This window comes from Camponotus vicinus, unplaced genomic scaffold (assembly GCF_025532165.1).
Source record: "Camponotus vicinus isolate PSW18456_S1 unplaced genomic scaffold, iyCamVici1.0 SCAF_7, whole genome shotgun sequence".
NCBI lineage: Eukaryota > Metazoa > Arthropoda > Insecta > Hymenoptera > Formicidae > Camponotus > Camponotus vicinus.
In genome coordinates, this window is record NW_028141979.1 from 18488539 (window position 1) to 18509357 (window position 20819).

Genomic DNA, 20819 nt, shown 5'->3' on the forward strand with positions numbered 1-20819 from the left:
AAAAACATAAGTGATAACATCGATTTCCAATATATGACGATTGACAAAACAAACATGTACCTTTTAGTATTTAAAGAGAGTCAAAATACTCAACATATCTACGTTTTGAAAAAGAAATATGCAAGTCTCAGCGTAATTGCAAACGAATATGTTGAAAAGATAACAACAAAGACAGATGTAAAAATCTTTAGTTACATTCACGCTTTGGATAAATCTTTGCAACCATATCCTTCAATGAGATGTCTAACACCTGACGAAAATGTTTATAATTTTGAGAATGTGACTGCAACGACAAACAGCATCATTGTAAATCTTCCGGAGCCGGTTGTAAAGAGTGGATGCAAAAAATATAATTTACCAACTACTATATATACTATTACCGTAAGCCTTTTTTTTGTCCTGCTTAAACAACAATCTCAACAAGTCTGAGAAATTCAATGTGCAGACGTACGAGCGATATTACGAAATTCAGAACTTAACACCATTTACAGAGTACAAGTTGAAGTTTACTTTAAGCAATTTTTACTTTGATCAATTATCAATAAATCCATTGCATTCGAATGTGATACCGATAAAAACTAATTCGGGCAAGCTTAATGCACCAAAACATTAGTGTTCTAGCTTTGACGCCTACTATAGCAGTAGTTTATTGGATGCCACCCAAGAAAGTGAACTGCGTGGCCGTCACCTGCGAAGTGCATTGGAAGTCAGTTACATTAGTGAACGGCACGCAACAAAAGAGCAAACAATTTATCAATGTGCCGAAACGTGTGGCAGACGGCAGATTTTTCACAAAGATTAACTTGTCGCCAGTACAAGATTACTTGATATACGTGCGTGTGTATCCAATTAATTTCAGCGATTTCTACAACGAGAGGTTAAGCAAGATTGATATATATTCAGAACCAAACAATATTACTTTGAGCAGGGTCGACATGAATAGCATGGACATTTCATGGATCTCAAACATTAATCTGACGATCTTTTCTACACTAGAGTACAGAGATATTGCAGCAGAAAAGTGGCACACAATGAATTATATTAAAATGAATTATAACAAAGAAGTAATATACCATGTGGAAGATTTACAATCGGGAACTTTATACAAGTTTCGCTTGATATTGAGATACTTCGAATATGAGGAAAATTATACATGGCCGGCTGATGAAAGATTTATTTTTTCAACACTTGGTAAGCAAACGAAGATACCCATACAGCACAATAAGGTTGCAGACATATTGAAGAATAATTTAATTGAAAATATAGTTTTGCGTTCGATAGCCGTTCATTTCCGTTCGATGACCGTTCAATTACCGTTCGATAGCCGTTCGACAGTCGTTCGATGACCGTTCGTTTCCGTTCGACGAGCGTTCGTTTCCGTTCGATAGTCGTTCGATGACCGTTCAATTCCGTTCGACGAGCGGTCGTTTCCGTTCGATGGTCGTTCAATTACCGTTCGATGACCGTTTGATGGGCGTTCAACAGTCGTTCGATGACCGTTCAATTCCGTTCGACGAGCGTTTGATAGCCGTTCGATGGTCGTTCAATTACCGTTCGATGACCGTTTGACGGGCGTTCGACAGTCGTTCGATGACCGTTTGTTTCCGTTCGACGGGCGTTCGACAGTCGTTCGATGACCGTTCGATGACCGTTCGATAGCCGTTCGACAGGCGTTCGATCAGGGTCGATCAGGGTCGACACATTAATATTATATCATGCTAAGTTGTATGGGAACATGCATACTTTTGTCTCACGACGCGTTTTTAGTAAAGCGATAATGATACGTGCCTATTCTAAAGTTTCGTACCGAGACGATTGTCTCCTCACAAACTCATGACATGATGATATTAATAATATATTATACCATGCTGAGTTGCATGGGACCGTACTTTCGTCTTACAACGCGTTTTTGACATGGTGATAATGCCACATCTCTACGATAAAATCTCGTGCCGAGACCTCGTTGCCTCGTCACAAAGAGTTTAGAAGTGCGCGAGTCGAGAGAAGAGTTTAACAGTATGTAAAAGTTAAAAAAAAAAAATAATGGATCATCTAGTATCAATTTATAAAGACTGAAGACAAAATTATTGGACATATTATGTATCGTTGTACTAAACATGACTTTTACATGGAACGTAAGTAGTGTTTTGTGATTATTTTGTGGAAAATTGTTAAGATCCCCCTTCCCCGCGCGTGACGTCACTGACCGAGCGTCGCAATTCCTCCTTCCCCGCGCGTGACGTCAGATGACGATACGGATGATGATGATTATTGGATGGAGAGAGAAATGGAGAGAGAGAAATGGATGAGATGGAGAGAGAGAGAGAAAGGAGAGAGAAATGGAGGAGGAATTATCCGATGGGAAACCTGATTTCCGTTTTCGGATTAGTCAAGATGAAGAATTACTTCGAATAGAGCGGGAATAACTTTCAAAGAAGAATCTGGAAACTTCAATCGTTCAGTTTATAAGACATCAAGAGCTCGGCTTGGAAAAACCTCGCACAAATTCGTTGAGGACATTTCTCCTAACTCGAGAAATATGTGCGCGAGATTTTGCAAAATATCATGGATGTAAATGTTTCAATGTAGAACCTAATCATTCTAAAGTAAAATGTATTGGAAATAAACTGCGCGTGAAAATCTCGAATTAATAGAAGATTTTGAAAAACTGGAAGAAGATGAGCATGAGAATATACTACGGCGGAAATTGGAAACGTTGAAGGTAAAATATTTTTGTCAATGTGTAATAAATTTAAAACACTTAAAATTAATATGTTTGATTTTAGAGTTTACGCGATGATATGAATGGCCGACGAGAGGATAAACAGATATGTGTATCCAAACCTGTATCAAAATATAAATTGTGCGTATTGTATAACGATGAATGGAAAATGCCATGGAAAGAGTATTGTAAGTAACTTTCAATTTACTTTTAATATAATACATCAAAAGTTCTAAAATAAATTATTAAAAAACTATTCAAATGTATGTCTTTTTCTGTTCCAGAAGCGGCCCCCCTCAGCCCGGCACATCGACCCCTTAGCCTTCCAGGAGCGGCCTCCCCCTTAGCCCGGCGCATCACCTCCCTCACCCTTATTTTTATACTTTATATTTTATATTATATTAGATTATTATATTACTATTATTACTATTATTATATTTTATATTAGATTATTATTATTACTATTATATTACTATTATTCTTAATTTTAAGTACACACACACACACACACACACACATAAATGTATTTACACACACATTTAAATAAATTTTATATTTGTAATTTTAAAAAAGAATGTGATTATTTACGCGCCTCTCCTTGCGTTCCATCCCTTGCGTCTCTCTCTTGCGTTAGTTCTAAGTCTCGCGTTAATCATAAGTTTCTCTCTCTCGCACGCGTTGTTCTCGCGCTATTATCGTTCTCTCTTTCGTACGCGCTATCGTTCTCTCTCTCACTCGCGTTGTTCTTGCAATATCGTTCTCTCTCGCACGCGTTGTTCTCGCGCTATTATCGTTCTAAGTCTCGCGATATTATAGTTCTCTTTCGTATGCGTTCTCTTCGCGCTATCGTTCTCTCTCGCAAACGTTGTTCTTGCAATATCGTTCTCTCTCGCACGCGTTGTTCTCGCGCTATTATCGTTCTAAGTCTCGCGATATTATAGTTCTCTTTCGTATGCGTTCTCTTCGCGCTATCGTTCTCTCTCGCAAACGTTGTTCTTGCAATATCGTTCTCTCGCGTACGCGTTGTTCACGATATTATCGTTCTCTCTCTTTCATATGCTCATCGCTATCATTCGCTCATTTACCTTTGCGTCGTCCTTTTCACGCCACCTTACATTGCGTCATCCTTGTCCCACGTTGACGTCATCCTTGTCGCACTGTCCTCTTCACACACATAGCGCTATCCTTTTCCCACACGTAGCGCTATCCTTTTCACACCACCGTCTTCTTTCCGCGGATCCCCTCCTACCCGCGCGGACCCCCTCGTCCATCGCTCGCGCCGCGGATCCCCCCTTCCCGCGCGTGACGTCACTCCACCGCACGTGACGTCACCCCCCCGCGTGACGTCATCTCCCGCGTGACGTCACCCCCCCGCACGTGACGTCACCCCCCGCCGCGGTTCCCCCCTCGCACCTCACCCCCCCTCGGAGCCCCTGGGTTAGAACTCTCCTTGTATACCTACTTATATATATGTATATGTGTATGTGTGTGTATACACACACACACACACACACACACACACACACACACACACACACACACACACACATATATATATAGTGTGTGTGTAGAAATTTACATATTTGACTGCGCAACCATAATTATAGTTACATAGATATTTATTACATTTGCCTGCATAGACATAAATATAGTTACGCAGGAATATTCCCTACATGTATAATTATATACAGGGTGACCCATTTTAACTTAGGCAGCCAAATAACTCGAAAAATAAGCAAGATAGAGAAAAATGTTTTAGACAAAAGTTGTATGGTTTCGAGAGGGCCATAAGATGGTATCATTGGTTTGACCTTGAAGAGTCATTTGAAGGTCACGTGAAGGTCACTTCAATTTTTTTAAATGGAACATCCTATATATTTTTGTACATTCTTGTAGCTCATCTCGAGAGCTTTCCAAAACACTATAATTAAGTACATTTTCGTTAAGTACTTTTTGAGTTATGAGGCTTGAAATAATTTCTTAATTTTACATAAACCGTAAAATATCTTGTAAAATATTCATTTTTCGATTACCTTACCTTAATAGTTTTATGTACAAAATAATGAGAGGAATCAATTGGTGTAAAGAAAACACATAGTTGTTTCGAAGAAAAAATATGTAATTTGCAATTAACAATTCCATATTTTTTCTTAAAAACAACTATGTGTTTTCTTTACACCAATTGATTCCTCTCATTATTTTGTACATAAAAGTATTAAGGTAAGATAATCGAAAAATGAATATTTTACAAGATATTTTACGGTTTATGTAAAATTAAGAAATTATTTCAAGCATCATAACTCAAAAAGTACTTAACGGAAAGGTACTTAATTATAGTGTTTTGGAAAGCTCTCGAAATAAGCTACAAGAATGTACAAAAATATATAGGGTATTCCATTTAAAAAAATTGAAGTGACCTTCACGTGACCTTCAAATGACTCTTCAAGGTCAAACCAATGATACCATCTTATGGCCCCCTCGAAACCATACAACTTTTGTCTAAAACATTTTTCTCTATCTTGCTTATTTTTCGAGTTATTTGGCTGCCTAAGTTAAAATGGGTCACCCTGTATACAGGGTGATTCTGTACAGACGTTTGTCTTTAAAAAGATAAATTGTCGAGTCTATTCTGAGACGATTTTCCCTTTACCAAAATTGTCTACGAGGCTTAGTTTTTAAATTATTAAATAAAATAGTTCGCGAATTACGGAACGAGTACAAGAGGTAGACAGGGACGGCGCAACTCACTGTCCGATACAGGCGATCATGTGGGGCGCGCGACGCGAACAGCTGATTGCTGCACACGATGAGTGTAACAATCAGTGTGTGTGTGTGTGTGTGTGTGTGTGGGGTGTATTTATGCACGCGTATCCACACATGCACCGTACTCTCTCTCTTTCTCTCTCTCTCTCTTTCTCCCTCTTTCTCTCTCACTCTCTCACTCACTCACTCACTCACTTATTCTTACCTTAATAATGAGATTCTTCATACTGCTGATAAATAGCAGTGCCCAGTGTGTTGCACGATAATAATCGTCGTCGACGAGACGTCGTTTCTTCAACACGCAGTCTGACACAAATAAGCGAAGTTTTTTCTTTCATCACTTTCGACACTTTTACAAATTTATTCGCGCACTTAATCACTCACGATTGAACGATAAAAGGAGGAATTTACCAACGGTTACGGTACGAATTTAATAAACGGTTAACGCATTTAATTATTAATTACACACTCGATTAAAGAAACGCGTTAACAGAACGCGATACTCGATGCAAAGCGCGCGACGCGACGACCGACGACAAGCAGGTCAGGTTAGTACTAGCGCCTCTAGCGCTGCCAAACATAAACGTGTAGCATTACGCGCTAGTATTAACCTGACCTGCTTGTCGTCGGTCGTCGCGTCGCGCGCTTTGCATCAAGTATCGCGTTCTGTTAACGCGTTTCTTTAATCGAGTGTGTAATTAATAATTAAATGCGTTAACCGTTTATTAAATTCGTACCGTAACCGTTGGTAAATTCCTCCTTTTATCAATCGTGAGTGATTAAGTGCGCGAGTAAATTTGTAAAAGTGTCGAAAGTGATGAAAGAAAAAACTTCGCTTATTTGTGTCAGACTGCGTGTTGAAGAAACGACGTCTCGTCGACGACGATTATTATCGTGCAACACACTGGGCACTGCTATTTATCAGCAGTATGAAGAATCTCATTATTAAGGTAAGAATAAGTGAGTGAGTGAGTGAGTGAGAGAGTGAGAGAAAGAGGGAGAAAGAGAGAGAGAGAGAGAGAGAGTACGGTGCATGTGTGGATACGCGTGCATAAATACACCCCACACACACACACACACACACACACACTGATTGTTACACTCATCGTGTGCAGCAATCAGCTGATCGCGTCGCGCGCCCCACATGATCGCCTGTATCGGATGGTGAGTTGCGCCGTCCCTGTCTACCTCTTGTACTCGTTCCGTAATTCGCGAACTATTTTATTTAATAATTTAAAAACTAAGCCTCGTAGACAATTTTGGTAAAGGGAAAATCGTCTTAGAATAGACTCGACAATTTATCTTTTTAAAGACAAACGTCTGTTCAGAATCACCCTGTATATACAGGGTTTAGCAAAAGTGTGGAAACCCCTTAATATTTCGAAAAATACGCATTTTAAAAAAAAATGTTTCATACAAAAGTTATAGGGTCTTATGTGGCGCATTACACAGCAACATTATTATGACCTCGAATAGCGTTGTCAAAGTTATGTGAAGGTCACCTCCAACTTTTTAAATGGGACACCCTATATGCTTTTGCATATTCTTGTAGCTTATCTCGAGAACTTTCCAAAACACTATAATTAAGTACCTATTCGTTAAGTACTCTTTGAGTTATAAGGCTTGAAATAATTTCTTAATTTTACATAAACCGTAAAATATCTTGTAAAATATTCATTTTTCGATTATCTTATCTTAATACTTTTATGTACAAAATAATGAGAGGAATCAATTGGTGTAAAAAAAACACATAGTTGTTTTTAAGAAAAAATATGGAATTGTTAATTGCAAATTACATATTTTTTCTTCAAAACAACTATGTGTTTTCTTTACACCAATTGATTCCTCTCATTATTTTGTACGTAAAAGTATTAAGGTAGGATAATCGAAAAATGAATATTTTACAAGATATTTTACGGTTTATGTAAAATTAAGAAATTATTTCAAGCCTCATAACTCAAAGAGTACTTAACGAAAAGGTACTTAATTATAGTGTTTTGGAAAGCTTTCGAGATAAGCTACAAGAATATGCAATGACAAATAGTAGGTTCCATTTAAGAAATTGAAGGTGACCTTCATGTGACCTTCAAATAACTCTTCAAGGTCAAACCAATGGTACCATCTTATGGCCCCCTCGAAACCAAACAACTTTTGTCTGAAACATTTTTCTCTCCCGGGCTTGGTTTTCGAGATATTCGACTGGATGGATTAAAATGGGCCACCCTGTATATATAAATATATATATATATATATATATATATATATATATATATAATTATAAATTACATAATTATATTCCACAAAATGATAACTGTCTATTCTCTTTATTAAGATTAATATATAATATGTCAAAATATATTATGTCTAAACAGATAATGAAAAAAATTTTACAATATTTTTACTTTTTGATGAATTTTTCACAATCCACTTGATTGTTGTTAAGTCACACACACAAGTCTGTGTTTTTATTACATAATAAATGTACTTGGCGTCGCGATGATACCGCGTCGCTTGATAATAACCTTTAATATGTCACTTGTCTTCCTTGTTCCGCACTATAGTTTTATTTATTTACTTATTTATTTATTATTATTTTTATTTTTATCATTTTTATTTATTTATTATTAATCTGTGTTTAATAACCTAACTGCTTAACGTGTCACTTCTCTTCCTTGTTATACACTATTCCGCACTATACATTAATAATTTCACACAACATATAATTTGTTAAAGCCTTTTACATACCGTATAACTGTATACGCACGATGTGAACGCCGCTTGAGGGACAAACTCGCTTTGCTTGTGTGCGTGCGAGCATACGTACGTGAGACTGAAGAAAATCCGGGAGAACGTAAAATGTCACAATTTTAATATGCGATCATCATTTCTCGAGATTGATTGTACCGATTTTATTCAAACTGGTCGCAATCGAAAGCTTGTATCCACATTAGTAGATATGGGCCACTATGGTGCGTCAAAACAAACCCCCACCACTCGGCCCTGGCGGCCGTGGACGTGACCGGCTGTGGAGGGAGGCGTTCTGATTGGTGGAAACAATATCCCACCTCCCGAAGTCTCGATTTTGATTGGCTTGCACCATAGTGGCCCAGAGTTTGATTGGCTTGCACCATAGTGGCCCAGAGCTGTGATTGGTCGACGCCCCCTATGTCGGGGATTTATCAAATTTTTATTTCTCTACCTCCACGGTACTAGACTCGAAAAAGCAAACCTCCTCCCTCCAGCTCTGCCCCACCTGTACAGGCTTCCGAGTCAAATTCCCGTTACCTAGCCCTTAGTCGCTCTCGCTACGTCTTGGCAGAACGAACCCCCCACCTACCGACTTTCGGAGGGTAGCCGGCGGTATATGTCTCGAGGAAACAATCCTTACCTCCCCACTCCGTCTCGGGACCCGCTATGGAATATCGAAACAAACCCCTCCGCTCGAACAGTTCATGACGCGCTTTATCGGAAAAAAAAGGACAAAGCATCTCAGCAGGAGACAATAATTATTATAATTAGACTACATTGCACTACAGAGGTAAAAAGATGAACATCCGGATGATTGAACGCGAGGCGGGGGTGTTATAAAGGAAGAAGGGAAAAGCTAAAAGTATTAAACACGAATTAAGATAAAAAATTTTCACATTTATTAATATTTTTCAAAACCAGGCATTTTTTATACAATTTTTGCTTATTATTAATATACAGAAATATATACAAAGAAGAATTATATTTATATTGTTATAAATTTTACATTTTTTCTTATGCTACAATATTTATAATTCTATTTTTTTTAAATAAAATCGGAAAATGCACGACTTTTATTTAAAAAAGGAAAAGACGCACAAGAAATAAGAATATTGTTATACCGTCGCATATCCGTACGGTAGCGAATATCTGTTATTGATAAATCTACGCTTTACTAATATCGGCGCACATATTTTTGTTTCACTTCGCGTAACAATTTCATGAAACGCCGTACGTCGAATCGCATTAAAGCGTAGATTTATCGAAGTTTCGTTATTTTCTTCTTCTTCGTTTTCTTGTGTATCTTTTTCTCTCGCTAATAGTAGCTCTTTTATAGCATTAAAATTAATTCGTCGCGAGTTCTCGTAATTGAGAGTAATACCCTTAACTTTACAAGTTTCGTGAGTATTACCCTCCGGTGTTCGCACGATGTAGGCGTAAAATTTCGGCCCCCCGGACACGAACGCCTCGATATAGCTACCACGGCCGTAGCTTTCGAGTTCATCCGTCATGTCGCCTAGAAAATTTCCCGTAGGCGGCACGTATTCGTTCGAATCACCGGTGCTTATAAAAATACACGAATCCGTATCGTAATATAATACACGACGATCTAAATGTTCTAGGTACTCGTACAATTTTAAACGCGCTAGTGCAGTCGTATACGCAGCTATCACAACGTTTGTTATCGGCGAGGGAACGAGAGCCTCTTGTCGCAGTCGTCACGAAACATACATCACCTCGTCATTCACGGGTAATATATCGGTTATCTCGTATTCGGCGCTCGTTAATAATGTCGCGAAACGTTGTTGTGTTTTTACGATTTCGGTAGTCGGCAAATTGGATCGTTGGCCGAATTTTCCCCTGAATGAATTTAAGCACAGTTTCGCAACCGAGCGTAAACCGGGATTCCGCGCGATGTTTCGCTTATCGAGAGCGATACCCTCGGCTTTTTCATATTCCCTCAAGTAACGCTCTTTTGCCTCATCGTCGTTTTCCCCGCATTCGCTCGGCCAACCACTGGCTTCCTGTTTAAGCTGTAAAAACGTATTAATATATTCGGCGAACAATCCACCTTGCCGCGACGCACGATCGTATTGGCTAACTCTATATTGCCAAATTTCGCTTACCGACGTTACGAGATAACCTTTCTCGACGGCCTTGCGTAATTCGCAGGTTACCCAGGTACCCTCGAATTCACGCTCGCTATCATTATGAGTGCACGGTGTCTGAGAAAATGTTTCGCAGCAACTACGACATAACGCGAAGAGTAATTTTCCTCGCGCGCGATGCGGAAGTACGGGGTGAAATAAATCACGAGGAGGGAGTACTCTACAACGTATGAGGCCTTCGAATAAGTCGAAATTATAATTCGGTGACCTTCCGACTAACGCGCTACATTCATCGCCGACGTAAATTTCCGGATGACCGATCGGAAAAGCGCCCGTCTTCAATACAAACGGGTATAAAGAGCATACGTCGACGTAGCGTATTTTCTCCGTACCTGTGACTTCGTATTGAGTTGCGATATTTCCCGTACGCCCACCGAAAAACGCGTCGCGAGGATCGAGTGGTGGTGTTTCTACCATCGGATGATTCGCGAGAAAATCATACATTACGCGATTGTTGCGCATTTCTTGGTCGAAGGCGCACTCCCACTTTTCCGACACTAATGTATCCCCGCTGACGAAGGCGCCATGAAACTGCGAGAGTTCGTTTATATCGCGAATTTAATGTATCTCCGCGATCCTCCCCCGACGAAAGCGCTTTATCGCGATTTACAGGGAAACAAGTTGAACATCCGTGCCAAAAGCAACCGTGAAATTGCAACACGTGACGCTGCGTCCTTCCCGCAACAGACGTTTCGAAATAACCATCGCCGAGCGTATCCTCGATCGTGCGATATTCCCGTGCACGCTCCGCGTGCGAAGATCGAGGGTACGCTCGTCGATGGTTATTTCGAAACGTCTGTTGCGGGAAGGACGCAGCGTCACGTGTTGCAATTTCACGGTTGCTTTTGGCACGGATGTTCAACTTGTTTCCCTGTAAATCGCGATAAAGCGCTTTCGTCGGGGGAGGATCGCGGAGATACATTAAATTCGCGATATGAACGAACTCTCGCAGTTTCATGGCGCCTTCGTCAGCGGGGATACATAGTGTCGGAAAAGTGGGAGTGCGCCTTCGACCAAGAAATGCGCGACAATCGCGTAATGTATGATTTTCTCGCGAACCATCCGATGGTAGAAACACCACCGCTCAATCCTCGCGACGCGTTTTTCGGTGGGCGTACGGGAAATATCGCAACTCAATACGAAGTCACAGGTACGGAGAAAATACGCTACGTCGACGTATGCTCTTTATACCCGTTTGTATTGAAGACGGGCGCTTTTCCGATCGGTCATCCGGAAATTTATACGACGGTCGAGTTCACGCTCCATCCATATCAGCCATTGTAAGGCTTTACGCGAATGATTGCTCGCGCATCTGTATCCCCCCGTAGGAATAATGCCTATCGTATCGGCTTGCAAAAAGTTTTTCCGGAAAACCGTCATGCAGGTCGAAGCAATAGTTGTACATTCCTCGAACGGGCATACATTTCCGCGATCTAGGAAAATTTTTCTAAACGCTACGCACGCTCGTCAAAGAATATCAACATCGTTTACGACAATAGCGCACTATCTCGCGTTGGAAGTCGAATACGGTATTTTTTCCCCTCATTTCGGTATGCCATGTGAGAAAGCGTTCGCGATCCTGCGATTTCATGCTATCCGGAGAATAATATTGTACATCAGGTAACGGTCCGACGTACGTTTGATTTTCGATAGTATTAAATAAATGCGGAAAAATGCCCTTATCCTCAGTATCCTTTAGACCGAAAGCCTTAGGTAATTCGGATAAGCGCATCGGCATATAATTAACGCTATCGATGAATTTTGTATGTCCCACGGTTAAAAGAATAATTTTGGTGCCGTTTAAAATTACTTTCGGTTCAATATCCCTACAATTTTCCACGATATATTTCAAGATAAATTGCGCGTCGAACGCTTTCGCATTATGCACTATACAAATTATGTGTTTAAAATATTTTACCGGACGCGTAACGAAATCTACAAACTGTTTAACCGGATCGCGTTGAAATACGAACTCTCGCACTCCGCACCAACGACACCACACGGACATGTCATTTTCCCCCACGCATGCTTCGCAAATCTGTTGCGCGATGCATAGCGTCGGAATATATTTTTTTATATTTCCCGTTCCTTCGACCGTCTCGTCCTGTCGCGTTTCGAAATCGTAAAATACGAAAGCCACACGTCCCTTTCCGCGTTCATATGCACGTTCGTTCTTTTCCGCGTTATCACATATGTTCCGTGCTTCTTCTTCTTCTTCTTCTCTCGTGGTAGATATATCTACCTCATCCGGTACCATCGCCGATGAAGATGACCCGGCAGAGGAAATATCGACACGTTGACGAAGAGGTTGCATATAACACATATGATTGCGCGGTTGTTGTGAACGACATAATTTGCAATAAGAAACGCCGCATTCGTGTTTTAAATTCGATTTAACGATACGACCGCAACTGTCGCAAAATCGCACGATGCTACAAACATTAGCGCGAGTTCTACCGTCGTATGATTTGTCGCTACGATGACGCACGAAACACCCTGCACCGTAAAATAACCGATTGCACGCGTCGCATTTTATTTCAGCGTAAGTGGAATCGCACGGCGGTACGGATAAACATCGCGGGCATTTATTTAAACACCGGTGACTATTAGGCCTATCATTTCGAAAGCCTACATTACACGCTACACAATAATCGCGAGTACCAGCGGCGGCTTTTAAATTTAAAATAGGATTATAATGTTGCGAATCCTCGCAATACGCGATATTTAATCGCCGCGAGGACTCGCGTCTGAGAGAAGCGAGTATTTCGGTTCCGTCATACAACGGTTTTTCGCCACGACCGAAAGTATTAAAATTATATACAACAATCGCGATATTGTCGGCGGCGAAATAACGTTGGAAACGTTCGATTTCGCGAATTCCGCAACCCTCTTCCGGTATTACGACACCGGCATTTCTCGTTAATTGCAATGCACATTCGCGTTGTAACGAAGAATGCTGATATCTTATCGCGTTCCATTTCTCATGCAGCTCGCTTGTACGGATATTACCACGCTCGCTATAAGTTCGAGCTACTACTCGAGGGTGCGAGGAAAGCACAGGTTATCCGAATTATTAATTTCGACTATCGAACGTTTCGCGACATCCCCGCGTGTTAACGCGACGCGACCGCGACCTGAAGGCATCGAGACATTATAAACCCGTATGTTAAATTGGTCAACGATATCGAGACCACCAGCGCTCTGTGCTAACGAACTCACGAGTCTCCAAATATCCTCATAACTCAAATCGCGCGACGGACGAAAAGATATACTCGCTGGACCACGCGATAAATTCGACGAATCAAACGATAACCCTACGTAATCGCCCGGTTCGCATGAATTTAACGCATACGCGTGAATTTCGCGAAACGCGTTTTCTAACGAGTGATATATATCGTCGCCTTCGGTCAACGGTCGTATCGTGAAACTCGCTTCTCTACCGATTACCCTGAATCTTTTAAATTGTCGCGAATTTTCCGATATTAAATTTACAAAATTAAAATTATTATTTCCGACCTGCTGCTGCTGAAGTTGTTGCTGCTGTTGCTGTTGTTGATGTTGGTACTCATGCTCCTCCTCTTCCTCCGCGTCCTCTTCACCCTCCTCAGTCTCGGATGAAATATTTTCCGAGCGGGGTAACTCGGCTACCTCGCCCTCAGTCTCCTCCTCCTCCGCTTCTTTTTCTTCTTCCTCATTGTTGCGGGAGAGCGCCGAATTTTGTTCGCCGACAACACCACCGCCTCCGTATTGCACTGTTAAAAATAAAAAACCATATAAATTATAAAATACTATTTTTATTATTTTTATTATTTTAATATTTTTATACTCGAATGTAATCCGTACTATGAATGTTAATACAACGAAATAACTCACCTTTTTAGCAGTATTCGCTGTTTTTTATTCCGTTACTAATATTCCGGGGAATAGCTAATCCCCCAGCGACGAGTTTCTAAAGAAAAATTAAGAATTTGTTGGATTAAATTCGGGCATAAAAATATACCGAGAAATAAATTAATAAAGTTACCTTCTCTGGAGGGAGCGTATACATTTTCCTCTTCTTCTTCATCCTCCTCTTCTTCCTCTCTCTCAGTCTCTTCTTCTTCTTCTTCTTCTTCTTCCTTCTTCTTCTTCTTCTTCTTCTTCTTCTACCACTATCACTTCTTCCTCTTCCCGCGCTTCTTCTTCTGCCTCCCCGCTCTCCTCTGTCTCTTCTTCGTTAATCTCCACTCTCTTGCGCTCCTCCTCCATCTCTCGCGGAAATTCTAATAATATTTTAAGATTTGAATATTTAATATTATAGAAACAGAAAGTTTTAAAAATACTTTTATATTCGGATTTTCGTTTTAGTATATATTTTACATCAACATCATCTTACCCGGCGAGAACACTTCGCTATCGGGGCTGCTGACCGCGTATGCGATGTCGGCAGCGTCATCGTTCGTGTTTTCCTCGCCGTCGTCATCGTCGTCAAGAACGACAACGGGAATCGCCGGATTTTCCTCGAGTAATCGCGGTCTTCCTGAAATGTAGAATATTTTTTATTAGTATTAATTATTATTTTTATTACTAGCGAACAATTTATCTGAGAAAAATTAGCACACGTTTTTATTACGTGCAAACTTACGTGAAGGACCTGCCTCGGGTTCTTCCTCAGCGCGGCGTCTACGCGAAGGTCGCACCGTCACTGTTCTCGTGGGATTATTGTTTCCTACGATTATAATTAGTAATTAAATATTTAACTTTATAATCGCGATTTTCGTATTTTTTCATCGAAAGTAAAAATAAATAAAATAAGTAAAAATAATTACCCGCCGACTGGATCCTGCTGTAGTTTTGGAGTAGGTAGGTTACGTGTCCGCCTACATCCTCCTCTTCTTCATTTTTCTCATCTCTTCTCAAGGCTCTTCGCGCACCAATTATTTCGCCGGCAATATTTAGTAATTTCGCGTCGCCGCCGAAATGCCCCAATTTATATAAAATTACCAGCATTGTATCGGAGCAGACACACGCGAAACTCGAAAATACATTATAATTATGTTCACTTGTTTCTTCACTTTCCCTTAATTTGGAAATGTACCTCGCGAAATTTATCTTTGGAGATAAATTCGCAGCCAACTTTACACAACTTGATATCAAATTTTTATTACACGCCATTTTTTTCTCAAAGGAATAACACGCGAGTGAAAATCGTACAAGTTTCCTCGGCCGAAGAAAATCTCGAAAATGTTTATATTCGGTTAAACGTTGTCCATTTTATATATTCTGCTCCCCACTCGAAAAAGGAAAACCAATCAAACCCTTATCACCGCTCGGAGAAGCCCCGAAAAATGTAGAAGTGAAATTTCTTGTAGTCATACCGTATTGTAATTATATTTTTCATCGTAGCGTGAATAATCTATTTGATTTTTTATTTTGTTTTTTCGAAAAAGTAACTGACGCCAAGCATTTTTTCTAGTTACCTTAATTAAGTATCGGTATACGCATATGATTTCTTAAAAACTAAGCGTGATAAAAAAATTTGTAATTATTTCATTTGTCAAAGATTTTTATTCCGCGTCGACCATAGCTATTACGCGAGTAGAATAAATTTTTAAAATGATTTGTTTCTTTATAAGAAAAAATACTCGTTTAATGCTAATAATAATAATAATAATAATAGCAATACACGACGTGTTGCTGCGAGTTCGCGGTAAAGGACAGAAAGACATATTGGGAGATATATTGAAAAAGCAGTAAAAAAAAGTACTCTGTGAATTTTTTTAAGAAAAACTTGATATTTATTATTATTACATTTATCGATGTACGTTTATTTATTGGTTTTCATAAAATTTTCGTTTTTATTTTAAGCGAAAGTATTTCTACAAATACAATGCTGAAATATACATCTAAAAATGTTAAATTATTAATTTGAGTTCGGACACTTTGTTCGATTTCTTCATAATTTCCTTTAATTGTGAGTTTTATAATTTCACAATCTATGTACGACGAGGGAAGTTTTAATTCTATTTCGTTTATTATATAGTTAGCACATGTATTGACGGTGTCAACGATATTAATTAATTGCGACAAATGCGTATCTACGCATTTTATAATATTTTCCAAGCCGAGGAAAGTAACTTTCTGCATCACGATAGCGGTGTTATAAGTTTTTCGTTTCTTCAACGGAGGTTGTTGTTCTTCTTCCTTCTCGCCATTAGTCGCGGAATGTTCGGTGGTTTCCTTGTATGCCACTAGAATAGCCCTCGCGCCATAAGCGCTGGTAAAGTTGATGGTGATATTGTTAATAATAATCGGACTTAATCCCCCCGTTCTTTTTTGATCCTCGTTCAAATACTGCCTCATATGATCCATGCAGCTTCGAAATTTCTGCCACGTGTCAAAGTCGAAACAAATCCCATCAGCATTATTGCTCGTTAATTTAACAATTGGAACGAAGCAGTCTTCCTTCGTCGATTGCAATCCCACTTGTATCTTCTTAGTGAAGGATGAATTAAGTCCATATGTTGTTGATAGCAACAAATGTCGGTTTCTTCCGCCGTTGCCGATTTTATTGTCTCCATTTCCCGGCTCCGTAATATCACAAACGTGCGTGGATTTCACAAAACTCGCTATTTTTTCCGTCGTTCCGGCCATTGCTATTAACTTTCGAGTGCACTATGTAAAAATACTCACAACAACGATAGCGTATTCGCGTAGAATTTTTCTTCTTCGCGCTCGAGACTTAACTTCTGTTAACGGCGGAATTCGAATGAATACGCGGTTTGTCCTCGCGCTTATATTACTGCTTTCCCCCTCAAAAAAAATCTAAAAAGAGTGGTGGGAAAATAATATGCGCAAAAGTGAGCATAAATGCGTGTTTAAACAAAATATTTTACAATAATCAAAAGAAAAATACCGAGAAACTTCTATAAACGTTTCTAGAAACTTCTAAAAATTTTCTCTAAGCTATATCTCGGTGATTCACCATGGGAAAAATAAGAATATTTTCCATATCTTCCTAAATTATTTAGAAAGCGAATTGTTTTCTGATCACGGGGGGATAGCGATTGTCCGAGTCAGCTATCGGTTGATTCATAAAATACGAGTATGTACAGGTATTTTGTAATTTAGATGATACATCGATTTAAAATATATTTTCCGGAATTTAAGCATTTTATTTTTACTATAACCGTATATGGAGAATCAATTATGAGCTCATTAGTGTTGAAAACCATCGATGGTTATCTTAAGATTAGATTATTTTATTGGATATCTCGAGTTTTTAACGCGCGTTTAGGCTTTTAAGAATTTCTAGATATTATTATATCGCGGGGGGAAAGTGTTTGTCCGAGTCAGCTATCGGTTGATTCATAAAATACGAGTATGTACAGGTATTTTGTAATTTAGACGATACATCGATTTAAAATATATTTTCCAGAATTTAAGCATTTTATTTTTATACTATAAGCGTATATGGAGAATCAATTATGAGCTCGTTAGCGTTGGTGCTCGCGAAAGTCGCCGATGCGAGTCTACCCTCGCGCGAATACGCTTACTCGCGGTCGCGCGCGTCGTGTATCGGCTAATCAGCGGTGCTTTCCGCTCGCACGCGTAACAGAGAACGCTAGCGCGAGCACGCGGCCGCCGCGGATGGGGCCCCCGCGAATAAGCTTATTTTCTTCTTACATTCCTGCAAATAATATTCGAGGAGCATTTTTTAATTAGGTTATTGTTGTTAAATATCATCGTTTACTTTTTTATTTATGAGATTGTTCCTAAACACGAAATCGATTATTTTGTGTAATGGACGTGAGCTGGAAACATCCTTGGACGTCGATCGTCTGCGGTCCTACGGGATGCGGGAAAACAATTTTCGTGAAAACATTTCTTCGACATTTATCCCGCATGTCCGATGTCCGATTCGAGAGAATTTTATTTTATTACGCCGAGTGGCAAGATGCGTATCAGTGCTTACATTGCGACACGGGTGAGAGAGAAGAAGAGAAAAGCGAGAGCAAATATAGCGATAATGCTTTAGTAAAATCGAGGAAAAATATAATCGAATTTCACGAAGGGTTACCGCGCCCGGAGGATTATTCCAACGATCCGCTTTCTCCGAAATTGGTGATAATCGACGATCTTATGAGGGAATCATCTTCGTGCGACGCTATCGTGGATCTATTTACCAAAGGAAGTCATCATAAGAATCTCAGCGTTATACTCATTTCGCAAAATCTTTTCCATCAGGGGCGTGGGCAGCGCGACATATCTCTCAACACGAATTATATAGTAATTTTCAAAAATCCGCGCGATCGCGCGCAAATTCGACATTTAGCACGCCAGGTATATCCCGACGATCCAAAATTTATGGAAGAAGCGTACTACGACGCTAGCTCGAAACCGCATGGATATTTATTGCTCGATTTGAAACAATCGACTCCAGACGAATACCGATTTCGCACGTGTATTTTTCCGGAGGATACTCTACATTACGTCTACATACCGCGTAAATCTGTCATTATGGGCGGAAGCGTATAAAAGAACGGTATTCGCACCCGCGAGTTGTAGTTGCACGATTACGGCGCAATGGTGAAAAAAGCAGACCCTAACAAAACATCATCGACAGCGACAGCGAGGAATTTACCGAATAGCGCGATAAAGACTGCAAAACGCCGCATCGAAGAGAGGAACCTGTGTCTCTTAAAAACTCTATGCTATTTGAAAAAAAATCAAAGAGCGACGTTCTTACGCGATGCTGACAATAAATTTGTAAAGTGTATTCAAGAGTGTATTTTCAATACGCTCGAAGGTAACGTACCGCTCGAATCTAGCGAAAAAAAGCGCTTGTCCAAGCATAAAACGACTTTACGTCGCATCGCGGCAAAGCGGGGTAATTTGAAGACTAAAAGAAAACTATTGGTACAACGCGGAGGATTTTTACCCTATATTATCGGAGGATTTTTATCCTATACTCGGAGCTTTATTATCACGGATTATCGGCGAGTGAAAAAAAGATACAATTCTTTATATCCTTTGTGAGGAAAAATAATAATATTTGGAAAAGTATTAAAAATGGAAAAGGCTAAAAAAATGGTTTTAATTTCTACGGAAAATCTCGAAAAAATGCAGCAAATGCAGCAGCAGCAGCAGCAACAAAATCAACAGTCGGAAAATGTTAATAATACGGAAAATGATAATAATAAATCTGTACGGACACCGGGAACCCCTTTATCGCGACTCGATGCGGAGATGTGTCGTATTCTCAATCTCTCGACTCCTACCGACGAGGGTGAAAGATGGAAAATGTATAAAGAAGTACTTCAACGTTATCTTTACTTTGTTCGGGATGCAAAAAAGCGTTTTCGCAAAGATTCGCGTGGGGCTTTAAACGACGACGCCGATGATAAAACTGAGCAGGACGAGGACATGTACTTGGAAGATGACGATACAGCTGAATTTACGCGTACTTTAATTAGTAGCGTTGGAGATGGAGGAGGTGACGCTAATAGTTTTGGGAAAAAACGCGATCAATCGGCGGAAATGATTAAAAATATAATCGAAAGTGTGCCGAAAACTTATCGCTACAAAGCTCACACGCTATTGAAATATTTACTCGATGCCCCGTCGTCAAAGATCGGTTGGGATAGACAAGGACTCGTGACTATAAACGGTGCGGTTGTAGCGGGTTCGAATATTAGCGATCTCATAAATGACGCGATACGCGAGAGAGAAACAGTAAAAGCAATCGGAAGAGTTCAGTTTGCGCGATTACTGCACGACATAAACACACCTTCCAGTCTCATAGGAAATCGTAGTTTTTTACACGCGGGCAAAATAGCTCGTCGTATTAAAAGCAGCGAATTAGCAGCTTCCACTCCGAAAACTCGTCGTTCACGCAGCAGGTTAAACGAGACAGATGTATCCGAAGGAGATACGGTATTTATATCTGCCGATAAGGATGAGGATGAGGCCGATAAAGCATTAGCAAGTAAGGACGAGAATTCCCCGACAAAGAAAGCAAGAGGTTTATTCGGTTGGAGCAAATTCTAATAAGATGGAACTCGAAAAATTATATTACGATCCTTCGCACTACGCGGGTTATTCAGCGACGGTCAACGTCACTATCACGAGCGGCTAAGCCGAATTTCTCGCGTAACGAGGTTGTCGACTGGCTTAAATCGCAAGACGCGTACACGCTGCATCGTTCAGTACGACGAAAATTTCCGCGTTTATAACGTGACAAATATCGATGATTTATGGGAGGCAGATTTAATCGATCTTCGTAATCTTAAGAGTTATAAGGACGGATATTCCTATCTACTGGTGGTTATCGATGTACTTAGCAAATTTGCTTAGGTAGAACCTTTGCGCGATAAAATTTCGGCGTGCGTGATAAAGGCCTTTCAGAACATATTCTCGAGAAACAAAAAACGTTTACC

At 40.0% G+C, this 20819-nt stretch overlaps 1 protein-coding gene across 1 annotated transcript; it reads right to left on the reverse strand.

Annotated features, from left to right (window-relative positions):
* Positions 1-197: 197 nt before the first annotated feature.
* Positions 198-13970, reverse strand: LOC145974326 (uncharacterized). The gene is made up of 7 exons (XM_083104117.1): positions 13918-13970; positions 12017-12227; positions 10561-10932; positions 10360-10458; positions 9965-10266; positions 9615-9796; positions 198-250 (listed from the first exon to the last, which is right to left on the reverse strand). The coding sequence occupies exons 1-7, from the start codon at positions 13968-13970 to the stop codon at positions 198-200; spliced, it is 1272 nt and encodes a 423-aa protein (XP_082960243.1).
* Positions 13971-20819: the final 6849 nt, after the last annotated feature.

What these genes read in the sequence shown, in the direction of transcription:
- LOC145974326 (XM_083104117.1), bottom strand. Translation starts at nt 13,970, where the DNA reads ATGAGTACCAACATCAACAACAGCAACAGCAGCAACAACTTCAGCAGC. An exon ending in AACAACTTCAGCAGCAGCAG is followed by an intron (nt 12,228 to 13,917) that starts GTCGGAAATAAT and finishes GGAAAATTGTAG; the next exon opens with GGATATTGAACCGAAAGTAA. An exon ending in AAGGTTATCTCGTAACGTCG is followed by an intron (nt 10,267 to 10,359) that starts GTAAGCGAAATT and finishes ACGTTTTTACAG; the next exon opens with CTTAAACAGGAAGCCAGTGG.